The 15,484-nt window shown below is 48.6% G+C and overlaps 7 protein-coding genes across 7 annotated transcripts; 3 read left to right on the top strand and 4 right to left on the bottom strand.

Moving 5' to 3' along the window:
* Window positions 1-21: 21 nt before the first annotated feature.
* Window positions 22-1,466, bottom strand: C8Q69DRAFT_117862 (alpha/beta fold family hydrolase). The gene is made up of 6 exons (XM_028625173.1): window positions 1,244-1,466; window positions 1,109-1,148; window positions 896-1,020; window positions 619-814; window positions 231-531; window positions 22-176 (listed from the first exon to the last, which is right to left on the bottom strand). Exons 1-6 carry the CDS (start codon window positions 1,435-1,437, stop codon window positions 145-147), a joined length of 888 nt encoding a protein of 295 aa, XP_028481470.1. The 5' UTR covers window positions 1,438-1,466; the 3' UTR covers window positions 22-144.
* Window positions 1,467-2,052: 586 nt separating this feature from the next.
* Window positions 2,053-3,072, bottom strand: C8Q69DRAFT_481201 (hypothetical protein). Its single transcript, XM_028631582.1, has 4 exons — window positions 2,546-3,072; window positions 2,437-2,486; window positions 2,187-2,365; window positions 2,053-2,123 (listed from the first exon to the last, which is right to left on the bottom strand). Exons 1-3 carry the CDS (start codon window positions 2,682-2,684, stop codon window positions 2,192-2,194), a joined length of 363 nt encoding a protein of 120 aa, XP_028481469.1. The 5' UTR covers window positions 2,685-3,072; the 3' UTR covers window positions 2,053-2,123; window positions 2,187-2,191.
* A 72-nt stretch (window positions 3,073-3,144) lies between these two features.
* C8Q69DRAFT_493824 (hypothetical protein) lies at window positions 3,145-4,368 on the top strand (the record flags this gene model as incomplete). Its single annotated transcript, XM_028632196.1, has 5 exons — window positions 3,145-3,172; window positions 3,234-3,472; window positions 3,531-3,846; window positions 3,905-4,001; window positions 4,072-4,368. The coding sequence occupies 5 exons, from the start codon at window positions 3,145-3,147 to the stop codon at window positions 4,268-4,270; spliced, it is 879 nt and encodes a 292-aa protein (XP_028481468.1). The 3' UTR covers window positions 4,271-4,368.
* A 223-nt stretch (window positions 4,369-4,591) lies between these two features.
* Window positions 4,592-6,433, bottom strand: C8Q69DRAFT_438618 (hypothetical protein). The gene is made up of 2 exons (XM_028628589.1): window positions 5,909-6,433; window positions 4,592-5,830 (listed from the first exon to the last, which is right to left on the bottom strand). Exons 1-2 carry the CDS (start codon window positions 6,132-6,134, stop codon window positions 4,767-4,769), a joined length of 1,290 nt encoding a protein of 429 aa, XP_028481467.1. The 5' UTR covers window positions 6,135-6,433; the 3' UTR covers window positions 4,592-4,766.
* Window positions 6,434-7,335: 902 nt separating this feature from the next.
* C8Q69DRAFT_117742 (putative MFS transporter) lies at window positions 7,336-9,684 on the bottom strand. Its single transcript, XM_028625172.1, has 4 exons — window positions 9,223-9,684; window positions 8,667-9,161; window positions 7,931-8,607; window positions 7,336-7,860 (listed from the first exon to the last, which is right to left on the bottom strand). The coding sequence occupies exons 1-4, from the start codon at window positions 9,475-9,477 to the stop codon at window positions 7,710-7,712; spliced, it is 1,578 nt and encodes a 525-aa protein (XP_028481466.1). The 5' UTR covers window positions 9,478-9,684; the 3' UTR covers window positions 7,336-7,709.
* Window positions 9,685-10,469: 785 nt separating this feature from the next.
* C8Q69DRAFT_515485 (C2H2 type zinc finger domain protein) lies at window positions 10,470-13,066 on the top strand. The gene is made up of 5 exons (XM_028633365.1): window positions 10,470-11,036; window positions 11,091-11,300; window positions 11,364-11,408; window positions 11,458-11,559; window positions 11,605-13,066. Exons 1-5 carry the CDS (start codon window positions 10,476-10,478, stop codon window positions 12,778-12,780), a joined length of 2,094 nt encoding a protein of 697 aa, XP_028481465.1. The 5' UTR covers window positions 10,470-10,475; the 3' UTR covers window positions 12,781-13,066.
* Window positions 13,067-13,689: 623 nt separating this feature from the next.
* Window positions 13,690-15,041, top strand: C8Q69DRAFT_481183 (putative O-methyltransferase). Its single transcript, XM_028631581.1, has 3 exons — window positions 13,690-13,851; window positions 13,935-14,636; window positions 14,706-15,041. The coding sequence occupies exons 1-3, from the start codon at window positions 13,804-13,806 to the stop codon at window positions 14,748-14,750; spliced, it is 795 nt and encodes a 264-aa protein (XP_028481464.1). The 5' UTR covers window positions 13,690-13,803; the 3' UTR covers window positions 14,751-15,041.
* Window positions 15,042-15,484: the final 443 nt, after the last annotated feature.

Raw genomic sequence — 15,484 nt, 5'->3', positions numbered from 1 at the left:
CTGTTATAGATACCAATGTAATAAGTCCTATTTTTCGAGAAGATGCCAACGTGCTATATTAGGTACGGTGTGTGAACAATAATACAAACAGAAGATAACACAGGGTCTATTACATCCACGTCTATATGCTGATCCGATGCAATCCTACGCATTTTTCTTCAAGAAATTGACAACAGCTAGAGACCGGAAGTCAGCAAGTACAGTTACTAAAGCAAGAGTTAAGAACATACCATGTCTAAAATCCTCCGGCTTCTCCGAAATGAGCCAGTGACCCGCATCGATATCAGCGATTTCCGCGTTCGGGAAGAACTTCTTGATCGCAGGGATCATTGCATCGGTGACATAACGGCTCTTGGTACCGCGTACAAACAAGGTCGGTCCGTCGTACTGTACCTCGCCGGGCTCGTGCCAGGGGAAATCGGCCATTTCGTCCAGAGACTTGGAGAGGACGTTGAGCGGGACACGGAACTTCAGATGGCCGTCGTCGGTGCGGATGAGATTCGTGAGGAGAAATTGGCGGATGGGGAGAGACTGTTTCCATTATATAAGATGGACAGAACGAGCATGAGAAATCTATAGGAGGATTTCTACTACGGTAGTGTATAGTTCTGGACTTACCTGTTCATATGGCTGTAGGATCTTATCGGCCTCGCTCTGTTTGGTCACCTTAGCGGCCTCGATCTCTAGCATCCCGTTGACGTATTTCCTAAAGTCGCTCTGCAAAGGAGCTTTGACGGGGGAGTTGTCCACGGGGACAAGAGCAGACACCAAATTAGGTGAGCGCAATGCGACTGTCATGGCTACTTTGGCACCCCTGTTTTCTCAGCATTAGCTTCCTTCGGTATGCCCCTGTTTAATTCCAATGTGGACTATTCAGATAACATCGAAAACATACATGGAATGACCAATCAAAACAGCCTTGCTGATGCGATGTCGATGGAGGAAGTTCTCAACATCATCGGCCATGATAGTATAGTTATGTTCCGGAGCATGGGGGGAATGTCCATGATTTCGAAGATCCTACCAAGTCACAAGAACATCAAGTGAGCTAAATATCCCAATTCAACGGACATTCCGCCTATCATAGAATATGCATCTCACAACGAACCACTATGAACACCTCCCGGTTCAAGTCACGTGTCAAGACCCTATTGTCAATGTATTAGAGCTAAAACATGCATAAAAACCAGAAATTGGATCGACTAAGATTCGTGAATGGTTTAGTTTGTGAGTATATACATACTTACTCATACTCCGATTATTCATCTTCGATCCGAACAGGCCGTGCATGAATATGATCGGGTCTCCTCCCTTCTGTGCATGGTTTGCTTTTGAATCTGGCGTGAAGATCTGATGTGAAAGTTCGAAATTGAGCCGTCTCGATGTCGAGAATGCTCGACGGAGCGAGGGGCTTCTCAATGGTCTGAAAGGTAGCATGGTCAGCCTTGTGGTTGGAAATGTATACGTTAACGAAGGAGAGATTACCTATCCAGACTGCCGGTTGGAAGCCATGGCAATAGAGCATCACGTGACGGCGTAAACCCATTTGCGATTATATCAGCATGTTAGTTATTGGTCAACGAGTACAAATCATCTACAACCACTTGGTCCTTTCATCACTTTAAATCGACACCATCTAATCTATACTCAAGTCACGCAAAATGGAGGTCCCAGCGAAAGCATCAGTCGGCATAGAGGAAAGCATTCCCCAGGTTTGGAGAATGGGCCGCTTTCAAGCAACCTAGGGTAGAGTTAACTAAGCTTAGAGATCAAGCTGGCCAACAAGGAGCCCATGAGATAAGATCACTTTATCACTCTTTCTATTATTCCCGGATACATTTATAGTTACGGGGTATTTCTTTTTGCCCTGTCCGATTCTGATTCCCTACGAGACGTTCCAGACTTGATATGAGACGCTACGATCAATTCGAGCCCTGTCGTTCTATGTCCTGGGTATGTTATAGTGAATAGTCTATCTTGGTGCAGTATATACAAGAATCCTCTCTAATCATGCTACATGGTCTCATGAGGTTAAGAGTTATAATTTTTGAAGAATATGTCTAGTTCTCCCCAGACGAAGCACTGGACAAAGCTCTGGCAACAATGTCTAATGCAGCAATACACTGTCTTGACATCAGCTCTTCGTCCATTTCTCAAAACAGGCCCTCGCTCGTTGGCGATCTTACTTTCCTCAGCTTTCCAACAGCGGAGGAACGACCTCTAGTAGATGTTCCACGATAGCATCGGGACCGCGCTCGACTTGCAGACCGTGTGGGATGGCATGTGTCTTGAGACCTGGTCTGAGCGACCTGCCGATGTTTTGGATCTCTTCAGCTTGCTCGGCTGTCCACATTGAAGCACAGAACTATCTTCATTGTCAGCACAGGTTCGACATATCCAAAATACTGCATTATGTTCAATGCTGCTTCCTCTTACCAATACGTCAGGCTGAAATTCCTTGACTTTAGGAGCTACCTCCTCGATCGCTGTCGTAGACATCAGTAAAGGGCCAGAAAGTCAAGTAAGTATAGGAAAGTGAACACACTCTCGCAGTTTGCAGCATAGATAATGGTGTAACGGTCCTTTAGTGCCTCGACCATGCGCCCAATGAGCCTCTTTGCTCGTTCCGGCGCCGTGTTGACGGTGACCAGCGTGTAAGGTCCTTTAGGGCCAGACTCAGACATTTTGACCAGGTATATTCTTGCAATTCTTTTGTTCTCTCCGATGATCCAGGCAGCAATAAATTGAATTCCTTATGATATTTTCTACGATTTATTGAAAGCTCGGCGATGCGATCGTTGCGTCGGTGGGAAATCCGAATGCCCCTCCCCACGCTGCCCCTCCCTGGTGTGGGGAGCGATATTTAGAGGAGAGTCAACTGTCACTTAGGCACGGGGTATAGATTCTGCCGGCATTTTCACCTCCTCATCTCCGTGGTTGCTGTATCACGTATCACGGAGTTGTACCGGTCAAATATGTGTGGATAATGTGCTTTATGTCGACACCGGCCGTTGATAGCGATTGAGAGGGGCTAAATCCGGGATCCCCAAAAATTTCTTGATGGAGTAAACTCATACCTTTTAACAAAGGACGCATATCGTACATTGATTATTTTTTTACGATAGGTTGGTTATAGCTTCCAAAATGGCAACAATCGCATCGCGTTTTTCGCGTAAGTAGAACCTCCAATTGAACCAGATCAGCCAAAAGATTTTCTTCTGATAAATCCACAGGTCTCGTGCGTTTTATTCCCAAGTCAGACGCGTCAAAGATCCTCTTGGGAGAACCAGTCGACGCCAGCATCGATGTTGGATTGGCAACATACCGCAATCAGGATGTAGAAGTTCGCCTTTTCTCCGGTACATCGGTGCTGCAGCCGGGAGAGAAGACAGATACTGTCGAGACGATCGGGAGGGTTCTCTCCCCGTTGACGAAACAGGAAGTAGGCACGATTAGATGTATTGGCCTGAACGTGAGTTTCCCTACATGGAAGTTTCATAGATGATGATTGACAAGGGTATCAACGGCAGTATGTCTCTCATGCTAAGGAGATGAACATGGCGCTCCCCGCGGTACCACCGCTATTCCTCAAGCCTGCCACATCACTTGCGGATCCATGGCCGGCAAACTCGATTCTGCCAAAGATCACCCAGCTCGATAATACGGGCGATTATGAGTCTGAAATGGCCATTGTAATTGGCCGCGATGCGAAGAACGTTAGCGAAGCTGATGCTTTGGATTATGTCCTCGGATATACTGCCGCCAACGACATCTCCAGTAGGACGTCACAGATGGCGCAGAGTCAGTGGTGTTTCTCAAAGGGTTTTGATACCTCGTGTCCTTTGGGTATGTCTCATCATGATAGATGAAGAAGGAGCTATATACTGATGTTCATGCCAAACAGGACCCGTCCTGGCTTCGGCCTCATTGATCCCAGACGCGTCTAAGCTCCGTATTCGGGGCCTGAAGAACGGAAACCCCGTACAAGACTGCGGACTAGAGTAAGCACAACCATAACTATTTTCTTCCAACGTAAACATCTCAATACTAACGTGTCACAATCGAAAACAGAGATATGATTTTCACCGTTCCCCAACTAATCAGCTTCCTCTCACAAGGAACAACTTTACCAGCAGGAACTGTCATTTTAACAGGAACACCACCTGGAGTTGGCGCAGCTTCGAAGAACTTCCTAAAGGCGGGTGATGAATTTGCTGTTGAGTTGCTCCCTCATGTGGGGACTTTGATTACCAAGTTCGTCAATGAGTGAGGGAGGATCCTTGGGGGATTTTCAGGAAGTCTGTTTTATAGAGACAGTTGTTATAGATATCCATATTCAGGGACGGATATAAAAATGAAATTCTCAGCTATCATCGAATGCGTAAGTTTACATGGATTGTCTTCTGCGTTTTCTTGTTGGAGTTCCCTGCATGTAGACAGAGCTCCCGTCAGGCGTTTCCCCACACCGGCTTGGTCGATATTAAGAGTGTACTATATACCCTAGGCCATCAAGTAGTGTAATTGTACTAATTCGTTCTATGAGCCATAAATTCAGCGTGTAAAGAGATTCTATAGTTGTCTTGATAGAGACGAGGACTTCGGATCCTTTACAGTCAACTCAGATATACAAAGGCGACTATGGCTGATCATCCTAACGCAATACTGAAATCAAAGCCCTACAAGACCATATTTTTCAACTTTATATCTTTCACTCATATTATGTTTCACGGTCAAAGTACGTCAATACAGACAACAGGAATAACTGATTATAGCTTCTCCGCCGGGTTCCTCAACGCATTTCCATAATCGCCCCCATTTGGCGTCCTCACAATCGTATGAATGTGGAATTTTGCTGGCTCCTCATTCGTCAAAAATACACCAGAATGGTGGTCGAACTCAAAGATGATGATAGGACACTGGATCCGGAAATAGAATGGATCGTCATCGCCGTATTCGCCAATCCAAGAAAAATAGGCGTTATCGAAATGTTCCTTGATCTGGGCCTTGCGGATCTCTCGTGCTTTCTTCGGGTGGTAGAGTAGGAATTGCTCCGCGATATCGAGAATGAGGTTCTTCTGTTCTGAAGTAAACTCGGAAACACGGACCCCTTCATATGGAACAATGCGATTGTCACGGAAGGCACCGCAGAGATGGCGCTGGTCATCACGATTCCATCGATCAACGGTCAAGTCGCCTGTCTGCTTCATGCCCGGGTCGCGCAACTTCTTGAAGATCTGTGCTCGCTTCTGCTGAGATTCAGACAGACTCTGCATGAGCTTCAGACCGAGATCACCTTCTGGGTGAAGGATCTGTGTGCCGTAGAACTCGCCATCGTCCACAACATTAGGCTCTGCACCGGTGAAAGTTGGAGAAATCACAATCTGACTTCCCTTCAGGAACACGTTCAGACACAGATGATGTCCGTACATGTTCCATCCCCAGGCTTCCGTGGTCGAGGGAGTGCCAAAGAGCAGGAAATTGTACGAGTACTTGTTCATGATCTTGGGAACTTCACACACTTCACCCAGGAAATGGTTAATCCGCATAGCGCCCAGCGCCTTTTGGTAGCCTTCTGGGGAAAGTGAGGCTTCTATGACAGCGAGGATCGCACGGGCGACACTTTCGTCCTGCTCCTCGAGTCGGAGACCGAATGGTCTGAGTAGAAACTCTGGGTTCGACCATGCTCGCCATTCATGGGCGTTGACGGGATACTGCAGCTTGGATTTCTGCTCGGGAGAGAGCTTCGATAACAGATTTTCTGTGGCCTGGACGATCTTTCCAGTGTCTACTCCCTCATCTTGGATCTTAAACAGATCAGGAATGATGTTTCCTGTAGATTGAACACATTATCAGCATTTGCCCTTTGTCTACGACATCAAAAACACAAAAAATTAGCAATGACACCAACCATCGCTCGTAACGCCCTTATACGGCTCCTCATACAACTTCTCCCACGCCTTAGTCAAATTATACAACCACGGCGGAACATGGTTTTTCTGAAACGCTTCTGCGTACGAATAGGCATCTTGCTGCTTCGCTTCCTGGAAACGCGGCGTGTTGAGATCAGGTAGGTGCTTGCGAAAGGCGGCAGATGCCTTCTCGAGTTTCGTCATTGTTTGCGTAGCCGTAGCCATTTTGACTTTCGTCTCTTGCTATATGGCTACTTCGACGCTGGGTGCTGTCTGAGGAAAGGCAGATAGAGAGCGCGAGAGAGAGTTGTGAAATCAACAGGGCATTATTGGTGCCCGGAATATTATGGATCGACCAGCAACTCCACGATAAACTAGATCTAGGAATTAAGGCAAGTCAGGTTACTTACCTTGTCTCCTTAGTCGTCACTTGGAGTTAGAATTACAAAGACTCGGACTCGAATGGGATTTTCTATTAACAATCGCGTTATATAGATATATATATATATGTATAGCTAGCTGGTAAGTATTACATTCTACCCTTCGGAATCTACATTCTCCCCCTTACTGAATAGCCGCGTCTGATATGTCTTCGCTTGGTAATAGCATTCACCATCCTCATACATCATCCTCATACACAGATCTGCAGCGCTTGGAAAGTCTTTTCCCGCAGCAAGCTTGGCTTGGTGATCATTATGCGGGGGTGGGAACTGAGCTAGACTATCTAGTCGGTAATTGACAGCCGCCGAAATACCCGAAGAGGGATATCTGATATGTGTGGGGATGTATCTCAAAGCGTTCCCACAAGATATCGTCTCCACGATCCCCACAGCACAGACATCCCCACAATATTTGCTCCCCTCTTGACTTTCCCAAATGGGATTGGTACACTCTACTGCGACGACTTGTGAAGCTTGATACGAGGCCAAGGAAATCATCCCTGCTCTTAATGAGGAGAAGTAACGTACACTTGTGGTCGGCATGTAGAGACGGCTGTCGGGGAGGAAGTGTGTTTCTCTCGTCGGATAATGCCCTCTGGATCCAGTCGTCATTATTGGATTGTTTGTGCTTGCTCTCGGTATTTCTTATACCGAAGGAAATTGCCGAACAAAGCTTTTCGAAGCATAATCGAATGTGCAGGTGATGAAAGCTGAGAGGCTTGAGAACAGGCGACTGGCTTTTCGTTGGGTTCTCAGGCTGGCCCCCTTCCCTTCCATCGAGAAGGCCGCTTGTCCTGCATCCAGCGAGGGATCCGAATGACACGACAATACCTACGTTCCGATCTCTCGCAACGAAACACTCACCGTCGGATGTAATAGACCATGATAGCCTGCAGACTAAATCTCGTAGCACGTGCTAACAATGTCTAGTACACACTCATTCTGAGACGGTCGGATAAGAACTATAGCAAGAGCAGGGGTTGATCTGACCAACTATCCAGTTCTGACTAGGGAGGATGGTAAGAAAACCAGGATCAAAGACATCATACGACGCCGGTCGATGCGGACTCGTGCAGGTCTTTATCTGTTTTCCGTGTCATCCCACTTGAGATTGCTTGAAGCAGAGCAGGTGGAAAGGTCTTATCCATATAAATAGGTGTTCAAAAGTTCCATTTGGATGATTCATAGAGAACCATATCAATTTTGAGAAAAGAAAGTCTGAACCAGATGCAAAGATTATCATGAATAGCATGCGCTTTCGCATTAGCGTTCGTGTTCACTCTCCATTTTCCATTCTTATTCCCATATGCGCAAATGACAACATACAATGAGCGATACATGCTATACAATACGATGAAAATCATTTCAGGGCGGACTCGGTTTCTCTAAATCGCCATTTCTTTCCTTGCCAGTGCAATAGGATTGTTGGGATGGCACTTACGCCCACCATGAGAGCAGTCGTGACACCTGCACTAGCTGCTGTGCCAACGTTCTCGAACATATCAGGGAACCTGGTTATGTTAGCTATGATACTCACGAAATGAGGGAGTAGAATTATGTCTACGACGGTTATACACTTACCAGAACGGCCCGATGAATCCCCAGATCTGTCGGACGAAAGTGATAAATACACCAACACTGGCTGCTTCATGTGGTAGGCTGTCCACGGCATAGGTGACCAATACCGTGGTCACGACTTGGTTCCCAAAAGCGGCGATTGCAGCTCCAACAACAGGGGACACTACCCAATGACCCTTGGGCGCCTGTTCAGTTGTAACCAGGAAGACAATCAGACCGACAATGGTCAATACGAAACCGATGTAGCTCAGCCAAAGTCGAAATTCGGGCTCAGGTCGAGTTCGGATTCGTTTTGCGCGTTGGGCCATCCACGCGTCAGACATGGATCCTCCTAGCTGTTCACCGAGGATAGACCCGATGATAACACCGATGAATTGCATTCCCACCTGTTCTGTGTTGAGATTGAATTTCGTCTGGAGAAGCTGGGGAATCTCCACTGTGATCAAGATGCTGCCGAACAGGAAGACCATCGCGTAGGCGACAGCCGGGATGAGTACGGTCAGATTCTTCGCCAGAGTCAATGGCCGGATGAATCCCCAGAGGCTGAGTGGCTTGGTATCAATGCGTCGGAGCGAAATATACTGGTTTCTGAACTCGGAAGCTTGACTGTCGATGTCATCCCCGAGGAAGCGTGTTTCTGGCCCGAAGAAGATGTAGAGGATGAATTGGACACCATTGACCTGCAGCAAACGGTAATTAATAAGTGTCTTCCCCGTAGATGCTGGATTTATATCCTTACTATGGCCAGTATCCAGAAGATCCATCGGTATCCTACGCGAAAGGCGACGAATCCAAATATCAATGGCCCAACAGGAACTCCTAGCGTCACCATCACTGTCCATATTCCCATGTAACGCGCACGCTGCTTCTTAAAATAAGTCTCCATAACCACGGCACTTCCCAGCGCCGCCGCTGGGGAAATAAAGAAGGCCACGATGGCCCTACATGCTGCCATCGATGCATAGTCTGGACTCTTGGCGCAGCCAATATTGCCTGCTAGGCTGCAGATCGTCGACAGGAGGAAGATTGGGCGACGCCCAAAGCGATTGGACAGCGGCCTCCATATAAGAGGAGCACCGCCTAAAATCGCGATCTGGAGGGATGTAAGGTACGATGCACGCTGGATGCTGACCCCGAAGTCTTGGGCGATGTCTTCATATGCTGGGATGATTGATCCGGCAGTAAACGTCGCCATCATGGCGTGAAAGGCCACGAGGATGAGATTAATATTTTTCTGTATAGTTCAAGCTGAGATTAGAGGTTTATCCCATTTATAAAGGCTTTGGGTTGAATACCTTCCATGTCGGCCAGTTGTATGGGTCAGCACCGCTAAATGAAGGCACCGGATCCAGATCCAAACTGCCATGTCTTTGAAGGAGGAACTCCTTGTGTGCTGGGGAGAGTTCATCGATGGCAGTCTTTGCCCGGCTAGCATGAGATCCAAGAGAGGCCTGCTCTATAAGATCGATGTCCTCCTGCTTAATGGAACCCGGGGCGTCATCTTTTTGTGATTCTGGCGATACCTTGTCGCCTTCTCTCGTGGACGACATGCTTCCCCTATTGGATGGAAACGACTAAGTACTGGAAGAAACACGAGGGACAAGCCGTATTGTGAAGAAGTCCTAACCCCGGGGCTTATAACTGCTCCCAGGACAACGCCCGTACGAACGAGGGACATCTTCGTGGGGAGCGATCCTGTCACATAATGCAATATGTATGGACGATGTTTACTAGTCACGGACTATCATATCCCATTTTCATCCGACGGCAAAGCTGGAACTACCAATGCAGTATCCATGTCGCAGCCAAATAGAAGGAATCGACACGCTAAGCATCAGGCTTAGCCGATACTCGGCGACATGATATGACGAAGCGGAGAGACAATCTCCGCATGTGGCGGACGGCGCCCAAACGGTTCCAAAAGCCATGCAAGCCGTGCGCGATTGAGGAAAAGATCCGTGGGATCAGATCCGTGTGACTATGGGGAAACGTCAGCGAAGCTTGGTAGCCGATCGAATATGGGGGAGGCGTTCGGGATAGCGAACTATGTATATAGCGGTCTTCGTCTCCACGCGGCTTCTTGCATGTGGTCCCCGGCCAGAAAGATACCCTGCACTGCTGATAGGAAGGAAAAACGATGCGATAATCATCCTCCTTTGCACTTGGGGTCTCGACTCCTGATGCCTTGCCTTGGCTGTAGTAGTAGGCTGGCGGTTGAAACAGTTCAAGAACCAGAAGATCGCCCGGCCTCCGCTTTGCCCCACACGTTGTCGTCTTCTCCACGCTCATCCGGCCGGCGACTTGCGACTGTACAAGACAAACCCCCAAAGATGACAGCTACCGGATCGATGGCAGATGGCACAAGAAAGTCAGTGTGCAAGGTCTGCCAGAAAGCTTTCTCCAAGGCAGAACATCTAAGGGTAGAGATCTGTCCTGTTTCGAGACATCCTCATCAGTAAGCTGACCATTGGGCAGAGACATGAACGCAGTCGTAAGAACCACAAGTCAAGCAGGGTAAACGGTCCACGCGAACTAACAAAGGACTTCTATGCTTAAAGACACCGGCTCCAAACCATTTGTCTGCAAAGACTGCAGAAGGCCCTTTGCTCGTCAGGATGCCTTAATACGCCATGAAAGGCTTCACACCCGCCGCAGCAGCAATAAGAATACTACACCATTATCACCATCTACTTCTGAGCCTACAAGGGCAGACTCGGTGTCTCCATGGCAAGATGGGAGTGTCCATGGTCATGACCGGACTGCCGCTGCTGCGATGCAAACTCCAGCAACACAAGACCAGACATGGATAGGATCCCAATCTGAAGATGTATCCGGCCTGCATCATGGCACAGTAGGAACAGAATTGGATTTCGGACTAATTTGGCCCGACGCAGAAGAACTATTCCAAACGATCATGTCCTCTGATACTACTGACCAATGGCAGATCCCGCTGGGGACCTTGCCATTCCCACCAACAGTGCCACCACCGAGCGGTTTCAACCTCGACTCTCCAGGCTCGTTTGATGATAGAGGTTCTTCGGTAGGTGCGATACCTTCTGGGGAAGGACATCAAGCGGTGCACGATGTGACAGAGATGGTTACCAGCTCCGTGAGTCTTTTCCAGCTTATTTTGAAACTAACAGGGAGACTGATATGTGGCTAGTCCTCTAGCGTTACTGCTGCCGTAAAAGCAACGTCAATCACATCTGTTTTCCTTGATGAATGTTTGCATATGTTCTTTGTCCGCTTCATCCCTACATTTCCCATTCTGCATCGAGCAACCTTTGTCTTTAGAGAGTGCACGCATCCGTTACTTCTCAATGCTATTGCTATCGGGTCACTATACTTGGGACCCAAGAATGCAGCTGGCAAGGTGTGTATCCTGCCAAAACTATTTCCAAAATCGTCCATGCAGGCATTTTCTCACTGCTTCCAGGGAGAGGCTCTATGGCGTCTGGCCCACACAGCTGTCGCAACTTCGGTGAGTTGATTGCTTTCAAAGACGCGTACTGGTTACTGACATGGCGTAGTGGCAATCATTAATTACACATCGTGGTCCATATGATGTATGCAAAGGCGTCCAACTCGTGATTACAGCCCTACTGGGCCAAGTGTACGGGGCTTTGTCCAAGGTATGTTGACTGAAGCCATAGTGGATATTTTCTGACAGACAGTAGAATCAAGCAATTCGTACTACGAGCCAGGTATTTCGGGCGCTTGGATTCTTCTGGGCCAGACATTGTGGGATGTTTGACAGCGAGCCGTGGAATGTCGAGAACCTCCCCTCCTTAAACGCTTCCAATGCCGAGAAGGAACATCACTGGCGGACCTGGGCTGCCAGAGAGATTCAACAGCGTGCGATCTTGGCATATTACATCCTCGATGGTATTGTGGCTCAGATGTCTGGAGACAGCACTTCAGTCCGTCATGTTGCTAATCCGCTCACTCTCTCATGTGACGATGCCATTTTCAACGCCAGTACAGCTGACGAGTGGATTGTGCTGATGCGATCTCGGAAAACGGAGCAGCCATCGTTCCGACTGATCTTCCGCTCTCTGTTCTCGCCGTCTAGTAGCTCCTATCCTCTAGATCTCACATTCAGCGTCCTGTCGCTCAGAGTGATCTTGGAAGGATTCCAGTCATTGATACTAGACTGTGATGAAAACAACGTGGCTACTGTTGGTGTCCCGGCGAGATCTGACGTGAGAAAGGCATTAGCCCAACTGCACGAAGGCATTGGGATCAACACTCATCTGTCTAGTTCCGAGAAGCTAGAGATATTTCTACGATGGCATACTATCTGCCTGGATACTGTCACGAACTCCTCGTTACTTTGCAGCCAGGTCTGCTCCATCTATGGGATCACCCAACATCTCTGTGGAGGGAATAAGGCACCAAAGGCTAGGTTGGATCTGGCCAAATGGGCGAACAGCCGGGACGCCCGTCGAGCATTACTGCACGCTGTTGCGATTCAAGACATCGTAGAGCAGCTCCCCAGGGGCAGGGCGCATGTTATCCACATGCCCAGCTCTCTGTTTGCTGCCGCGATTATCTATACTTTATTTTCACTTGCGGGACTGGCCTCCGTGTGTCTTCCACGGATGCCAGTCTGGCGAGAGGTGCTCTTATCTCAGGGAGACGATGACTTGGTGGTCGGGGATATGATGTCTGGTTCTGAAACCAGCCGCTATATCCGAGGGGAACTTCGTGGTCCGACCACTGGTGGGACAACACGAAATCTGCTGTACGAGCTGAACTCGATGCAGAAGTTATTCCGCTGCTTGGCCTCGCAGTGGGGAATAGCACACGACATGGAGGATGTTGTCGACAAATGGATATCGCTATGCCACTGAGTTGGACAGGTACCACCAGAGAAGTTGTGGTAGTTGAGACGCTCCGCCAACGAGGGAACGCAGCCATGCCACAATGCATCAGGGATACAACAGTATCCGACGTCAGGCACCAATCGCTGTCGAGAGTACAGTAAAGTAGGTATGTACCTGCAGAGTCAGAAATTCTGTCATTAGCAGTCCACGCCATGGCCAGACCAATGTATATATCTGTTACCGTGGGTATTGTACAGGCCGGAGTCTGTCCCAGGAGAGTGGAATCATAAATACGCAGTTACCTTGGCATGTCTATCTGCGGGGATATCTACTGGTTGTTTCACCTTTGTCGCTATTTGGTGGCATTGTGCTAGTTACTAGACCAGACTGCCTTCAGCCAGTTGCTGCGAAGATGGCCACTATACGATCGGACAAGAAGTGCAGGGAGGGGTATACCCAATTGCTCGGTCTGGCAGTTCGTGGGGACTCGTTGAGCCGACGCGACTATGGTTACATGGTATGCAATGATCCATGCCGTCTCAACGAAGATCCATATTGTACTTCGACAAGGACGGTGTATGATCATCGTATCGTGGGGCAGTGAAAGGCGCCGGCCTATTTTTTGAGTGTAAGATAATCTAATCTCCGAAGCGATATCGCATTCACCGAGACGGCGATGAAACGTGAACCCCGATGAATCCAGGTGCTATTTCGGGCATATCTAGATTCTACAGAAGTATTTCCGATCCGACGCGATTAATCTTATTATTATCTGCAATGGCGGGACCTCGAGCTTCGTGAAACTCATGAAACTCGGCCATCGGGGCCGAGCGAAGTCTTCGGGCGTAACGCCGAGAGGATGCTCCTATTCCGGGTAATTATGGCCGAATAGCTATAGAAGTACGCAGTATTTAAAGCCACCTTATCAATGTATTATATGCTCCATCCATTCACTCTTCATCAGTTCATTCTCTTCCACATCTCAGATACCCACGATAGATATCACGCAGTAAAGTCTTCATTTCTAATCCTTCTATTACCCTCGTCAAAATGAGCGCCGCCCAAACCAACCCGTCAGGTCGCGTGAACCCATTTCAAGTATGTGGCCCCCCGCATTGTAAACAGTCTTATAAACCGATATTCAAATCTCTTTTGTATGCCCTCGATTGACACGTCTGCAGGACTCCCGCCATCTCGATCTCCTCCATTACATCTACAAGCGCCCCGACATCGACGAGATCCGCGGCAACCCATCCAAAGTCCTCGCCGCCATCGATGAATTCGACACCAAAGTGAAATCACTTCCGAACGTGGGCCCCCAGAAAGGCAAATACGTTACCGATGTCATCGCGGATCTCAAGCCCGAATTCATGGTCGAGCTAGGCAGTTATGTCGGATACTCTGCTGTCTTGTTCGCAGACGCCGTCCGTCGCGCCGGTGGAAAGCGCTATATCGGTCTAGAGAAAAGTCCCGAATTCGCAGCCGTCACGAACATGATTGTCGAATTGGCTGGGCTGCGCGATTTCGTGACTATTATCGTTGGATCGAGCTCGAAGACGCTCCAGAAGTGGGCGACGACTGGAGAAATCAAGCAGATTCCATTGCTATTTCTCGATCACTTTAAGCCGCTTTATACGGTGGATCTGAAGCTATGCGAGCATTATGGTCTTGTGGCGCCCGGATCGGTGCTCACGGCTGACAACGTGATTAGCCCTGGCGCGCCGCAGTATCTGGCTTATGTGCGGAGCAGCGTCGAGGAGAAGAGGAAGGCGGCCAAGGAGGTTGAGCAGAAGGCTCAGAAGGAGGAGTTTGAGTTTGCTGGAAATCCGAACTTGGTATATGAGACCAAGTTGCTGGAGGCGACCTTGCATGATGGGAGATCGGTATGTACAGGGTTTTGCCTGTTGACTGTTTCTGGACTTGCGGACTGTTTGCTAACGTAGGAATTACAGGATGGTATCGAAGTCTCCAAGGCTGTCCGCGAGGAGAAGGCCTGATGGCGCCTAGGAACTGTTTAATGTTGTGGCATGTGTATATCTGCACATCCTCGTTACGATGTCGGCATGGTTGACTATAGCTAGATAGAGTACTTTTTCTGTCGGTAAATAGCAGAAGTACTGCCTATCTCTTTTAGTGCCTGCCAAAGTACTTTCCATAGATCGGTTAATTTAACGGCTTGTTGAACGCAAACTGTGTGGAATCTCTTGTTACGCCAGCATGTTATCGCCACTAGTAGTCGTGTCTTGGCCCCAATGACAATATCCATTGTAATAGTAGACGTACTAAGGTCTCTATCCCGGTCCAGTCTATCGTCTATGTGGATCGCATCCCCGAGAGAATGGAGCAAGAGGACTATGGTTATCGTCGTAGATTCTGGGGATGGGCATCTATCCCCGACTACTTCGATTCTTCCCCCACCGGAGCCTCCAGACGTTTCTCGCTTTGATTCTTCCTTTTAACCGTCCACGAGAAATATTAAACGAGGAGAAAGTTAACCCCGCCGGGAAGAGCCAGAAGTTCTTAAGCATCGAGCTTGCCTGTTGCTGTTTCTCCCTCCAACAACGAAGCGTTCCGTGCGCCACAACGCGGGGCCCCAGGTATGTCTTGGGCTAGTTCTCCGGATTCCTTAGACAACGGCGCAGCGCCATCTCAACGCTAACAAGAAACTCCCGGCGATTGGAGGACAAGCTTAAGATGCAGCCAGACCATGAGGGCTCTCGCGTGCCAGACG

The sequence above is a fragment of the Paecilomyces variotii genome, assembly GCF_004022145.1.
Source record: "Paecilomyces variotii strain CBS 101075 chromosome Unknown C8Q69scaffold_16, whole genome shotgun sequence".
In the NCBI taxonomy this organism is placed as follows: domain Eukaryota; kingdom Fungi; phylum Ascomycota; class Eurotiomycetes; order Eurotiales; family Thermoascaceae; genus Paecilomyces; species Paecilomyces variotii.
This window is presented reverse-complemented; position numbering and strand designations above follow the sequence as displayed.

What these genes read in the sequence shown, in the direction of transcription:
- C8Q69DRAFT_117862 (XM_028625173.1), bottom strand. Translation starts at nt 1,437, where the DNA reads ATGCTACCTTTCAGACCATTGAGAAGCCCCTCGCTCCGTCGAGCATTC. An exon ending in ACCGGGAGGTGTTCATAGTG is followed by an intron (nt 1,021 to 1,108) that starts GTTCGTTGTGAG and finishes GTGACTTGGTAG; the next exon opens with GATCTTCGAAATCATGGACA. An exon ending in TCCTACAGCCATATGAACAG is followed by an intron (nt 532 to 618) that starts GTAAGTCCAGAA and finishes TAATGGAAACAG; the next exon opens with TCTCTCCCCATCCGCCAATT.
- C8Q69DRAFT_481201 (XM_028631582.1), bottom strand. Translation starts at nt 2,684, where the DNA reads ATGTCTGAGTCTGGCCCTAAAGGACCTTACACGCTGGTCACCGTCAAC. An exon ending in CTATGCTGCAAACTGCGAGA is followed by an intron (nt 2,487 to 2,545) that starts GTGTGTTCACTT and finishes TGTCTACGACAG; the next exon opens with CGATCGAGGAGGTAGCTCCT. An exon ending in AATTTCAGCCTGACGTATTG is followed by an intron (nt 2,366 to 2,436) that starts GTAAGAGGAAGC and finishes CAATGAAGATAG; the next exon opens with TTCTGTGCTTCAATGTGGAC.
- C8Q69DRAFT_438618 (XM_028628589.1), bottom strand. Translation starts at nt 6,134, where the DNA reads ATGGCTACGGCTACGCAAACAATGACGAAACTCGAGAAGGCATCTGCC. An exon ending in TAAGGGCGTTACGAGCGATG is followed by an intron (nt 5,831 to 5,908) that starts GTTGGTGTCATT and finishes TTCAATCTACAG; the next exon opens with GAAACATCATTCCTGATCTG.
- C8Q69DRAFT_117742 (XM_028625172.1), bottom strand. Translation starts at nt 9,477, where the DNA reads ATGTCGTCCACGAGAGAAGGCGACAAGGTATCGCCAGAATCACAAAAA. An exon ending in ACAACTGGCCGACATGGAAG is followed by an intron (nt 9,162 to 9,222) that starts GTATTCAACCCA and finishes TGAACTATACAG; the next exon opens with AAAAATATTAATCTCATCCT. An exon ending in TCTTCTGGATACTGGCCATA is followed by an intron (nt 8,608 to 8,666) that starts GTAAGGATATAA and finishes CGTTTGCTGCAG; the next exon opens with GTCAATGGTGTCCAATTCAT.
- C8Q69DRAFT_515485 (XM_028633365.1), top strand. Translation starts at nt 10,476, where the DNA reads ATGCTTAAAGACACCGGCTCCAAACCATTTGTCTGCAAAGACTGCAGA. An exon ending in CAGAGATGGTTACCAGCTCC is followed by an intron (nt 11,037 to 11,090) that starts GTGAGTCTTTTC and finishes ATATGTGGCTAG; the next exon opens with TCCTCTAGCGTTACTGCTGC. An exon ending in TGTACGGGGCTTTGTCCAAG is followed by an intron (nt 11,560 to 11,604) that starts GTATGTTGACTG and finishes GACAGACAGTAG; the next exon opens with AATCAAGCAATTCGTACTAC.
- C8Q69DRAFT_481183 (XM_028631581.1), top strand. Translation starts at nt 13,804, where the DNA reads ATGAGCGCCGCCCAAACCAACCCGTCAGGTCGCGTGAACCCATTTCAA. An exon ending in GTCGCGTGAACCCATTTCAA is followed by an intron (nt 13,852 to 13,934) that starts GTATGTGGCCCC and finishes ACACGTCTGCAG; the next exon opens with GACTCCCGCCATCTCGATCT. An exon ending in CCTTGCATGATGGGAGATCG is followed by an intron (nt 14,637 to 14,705) that starts GTATGTACAGGG and finishes TAGGAATTACAG; the next exon opens with GATGGTATCGAAGTCTCCAA.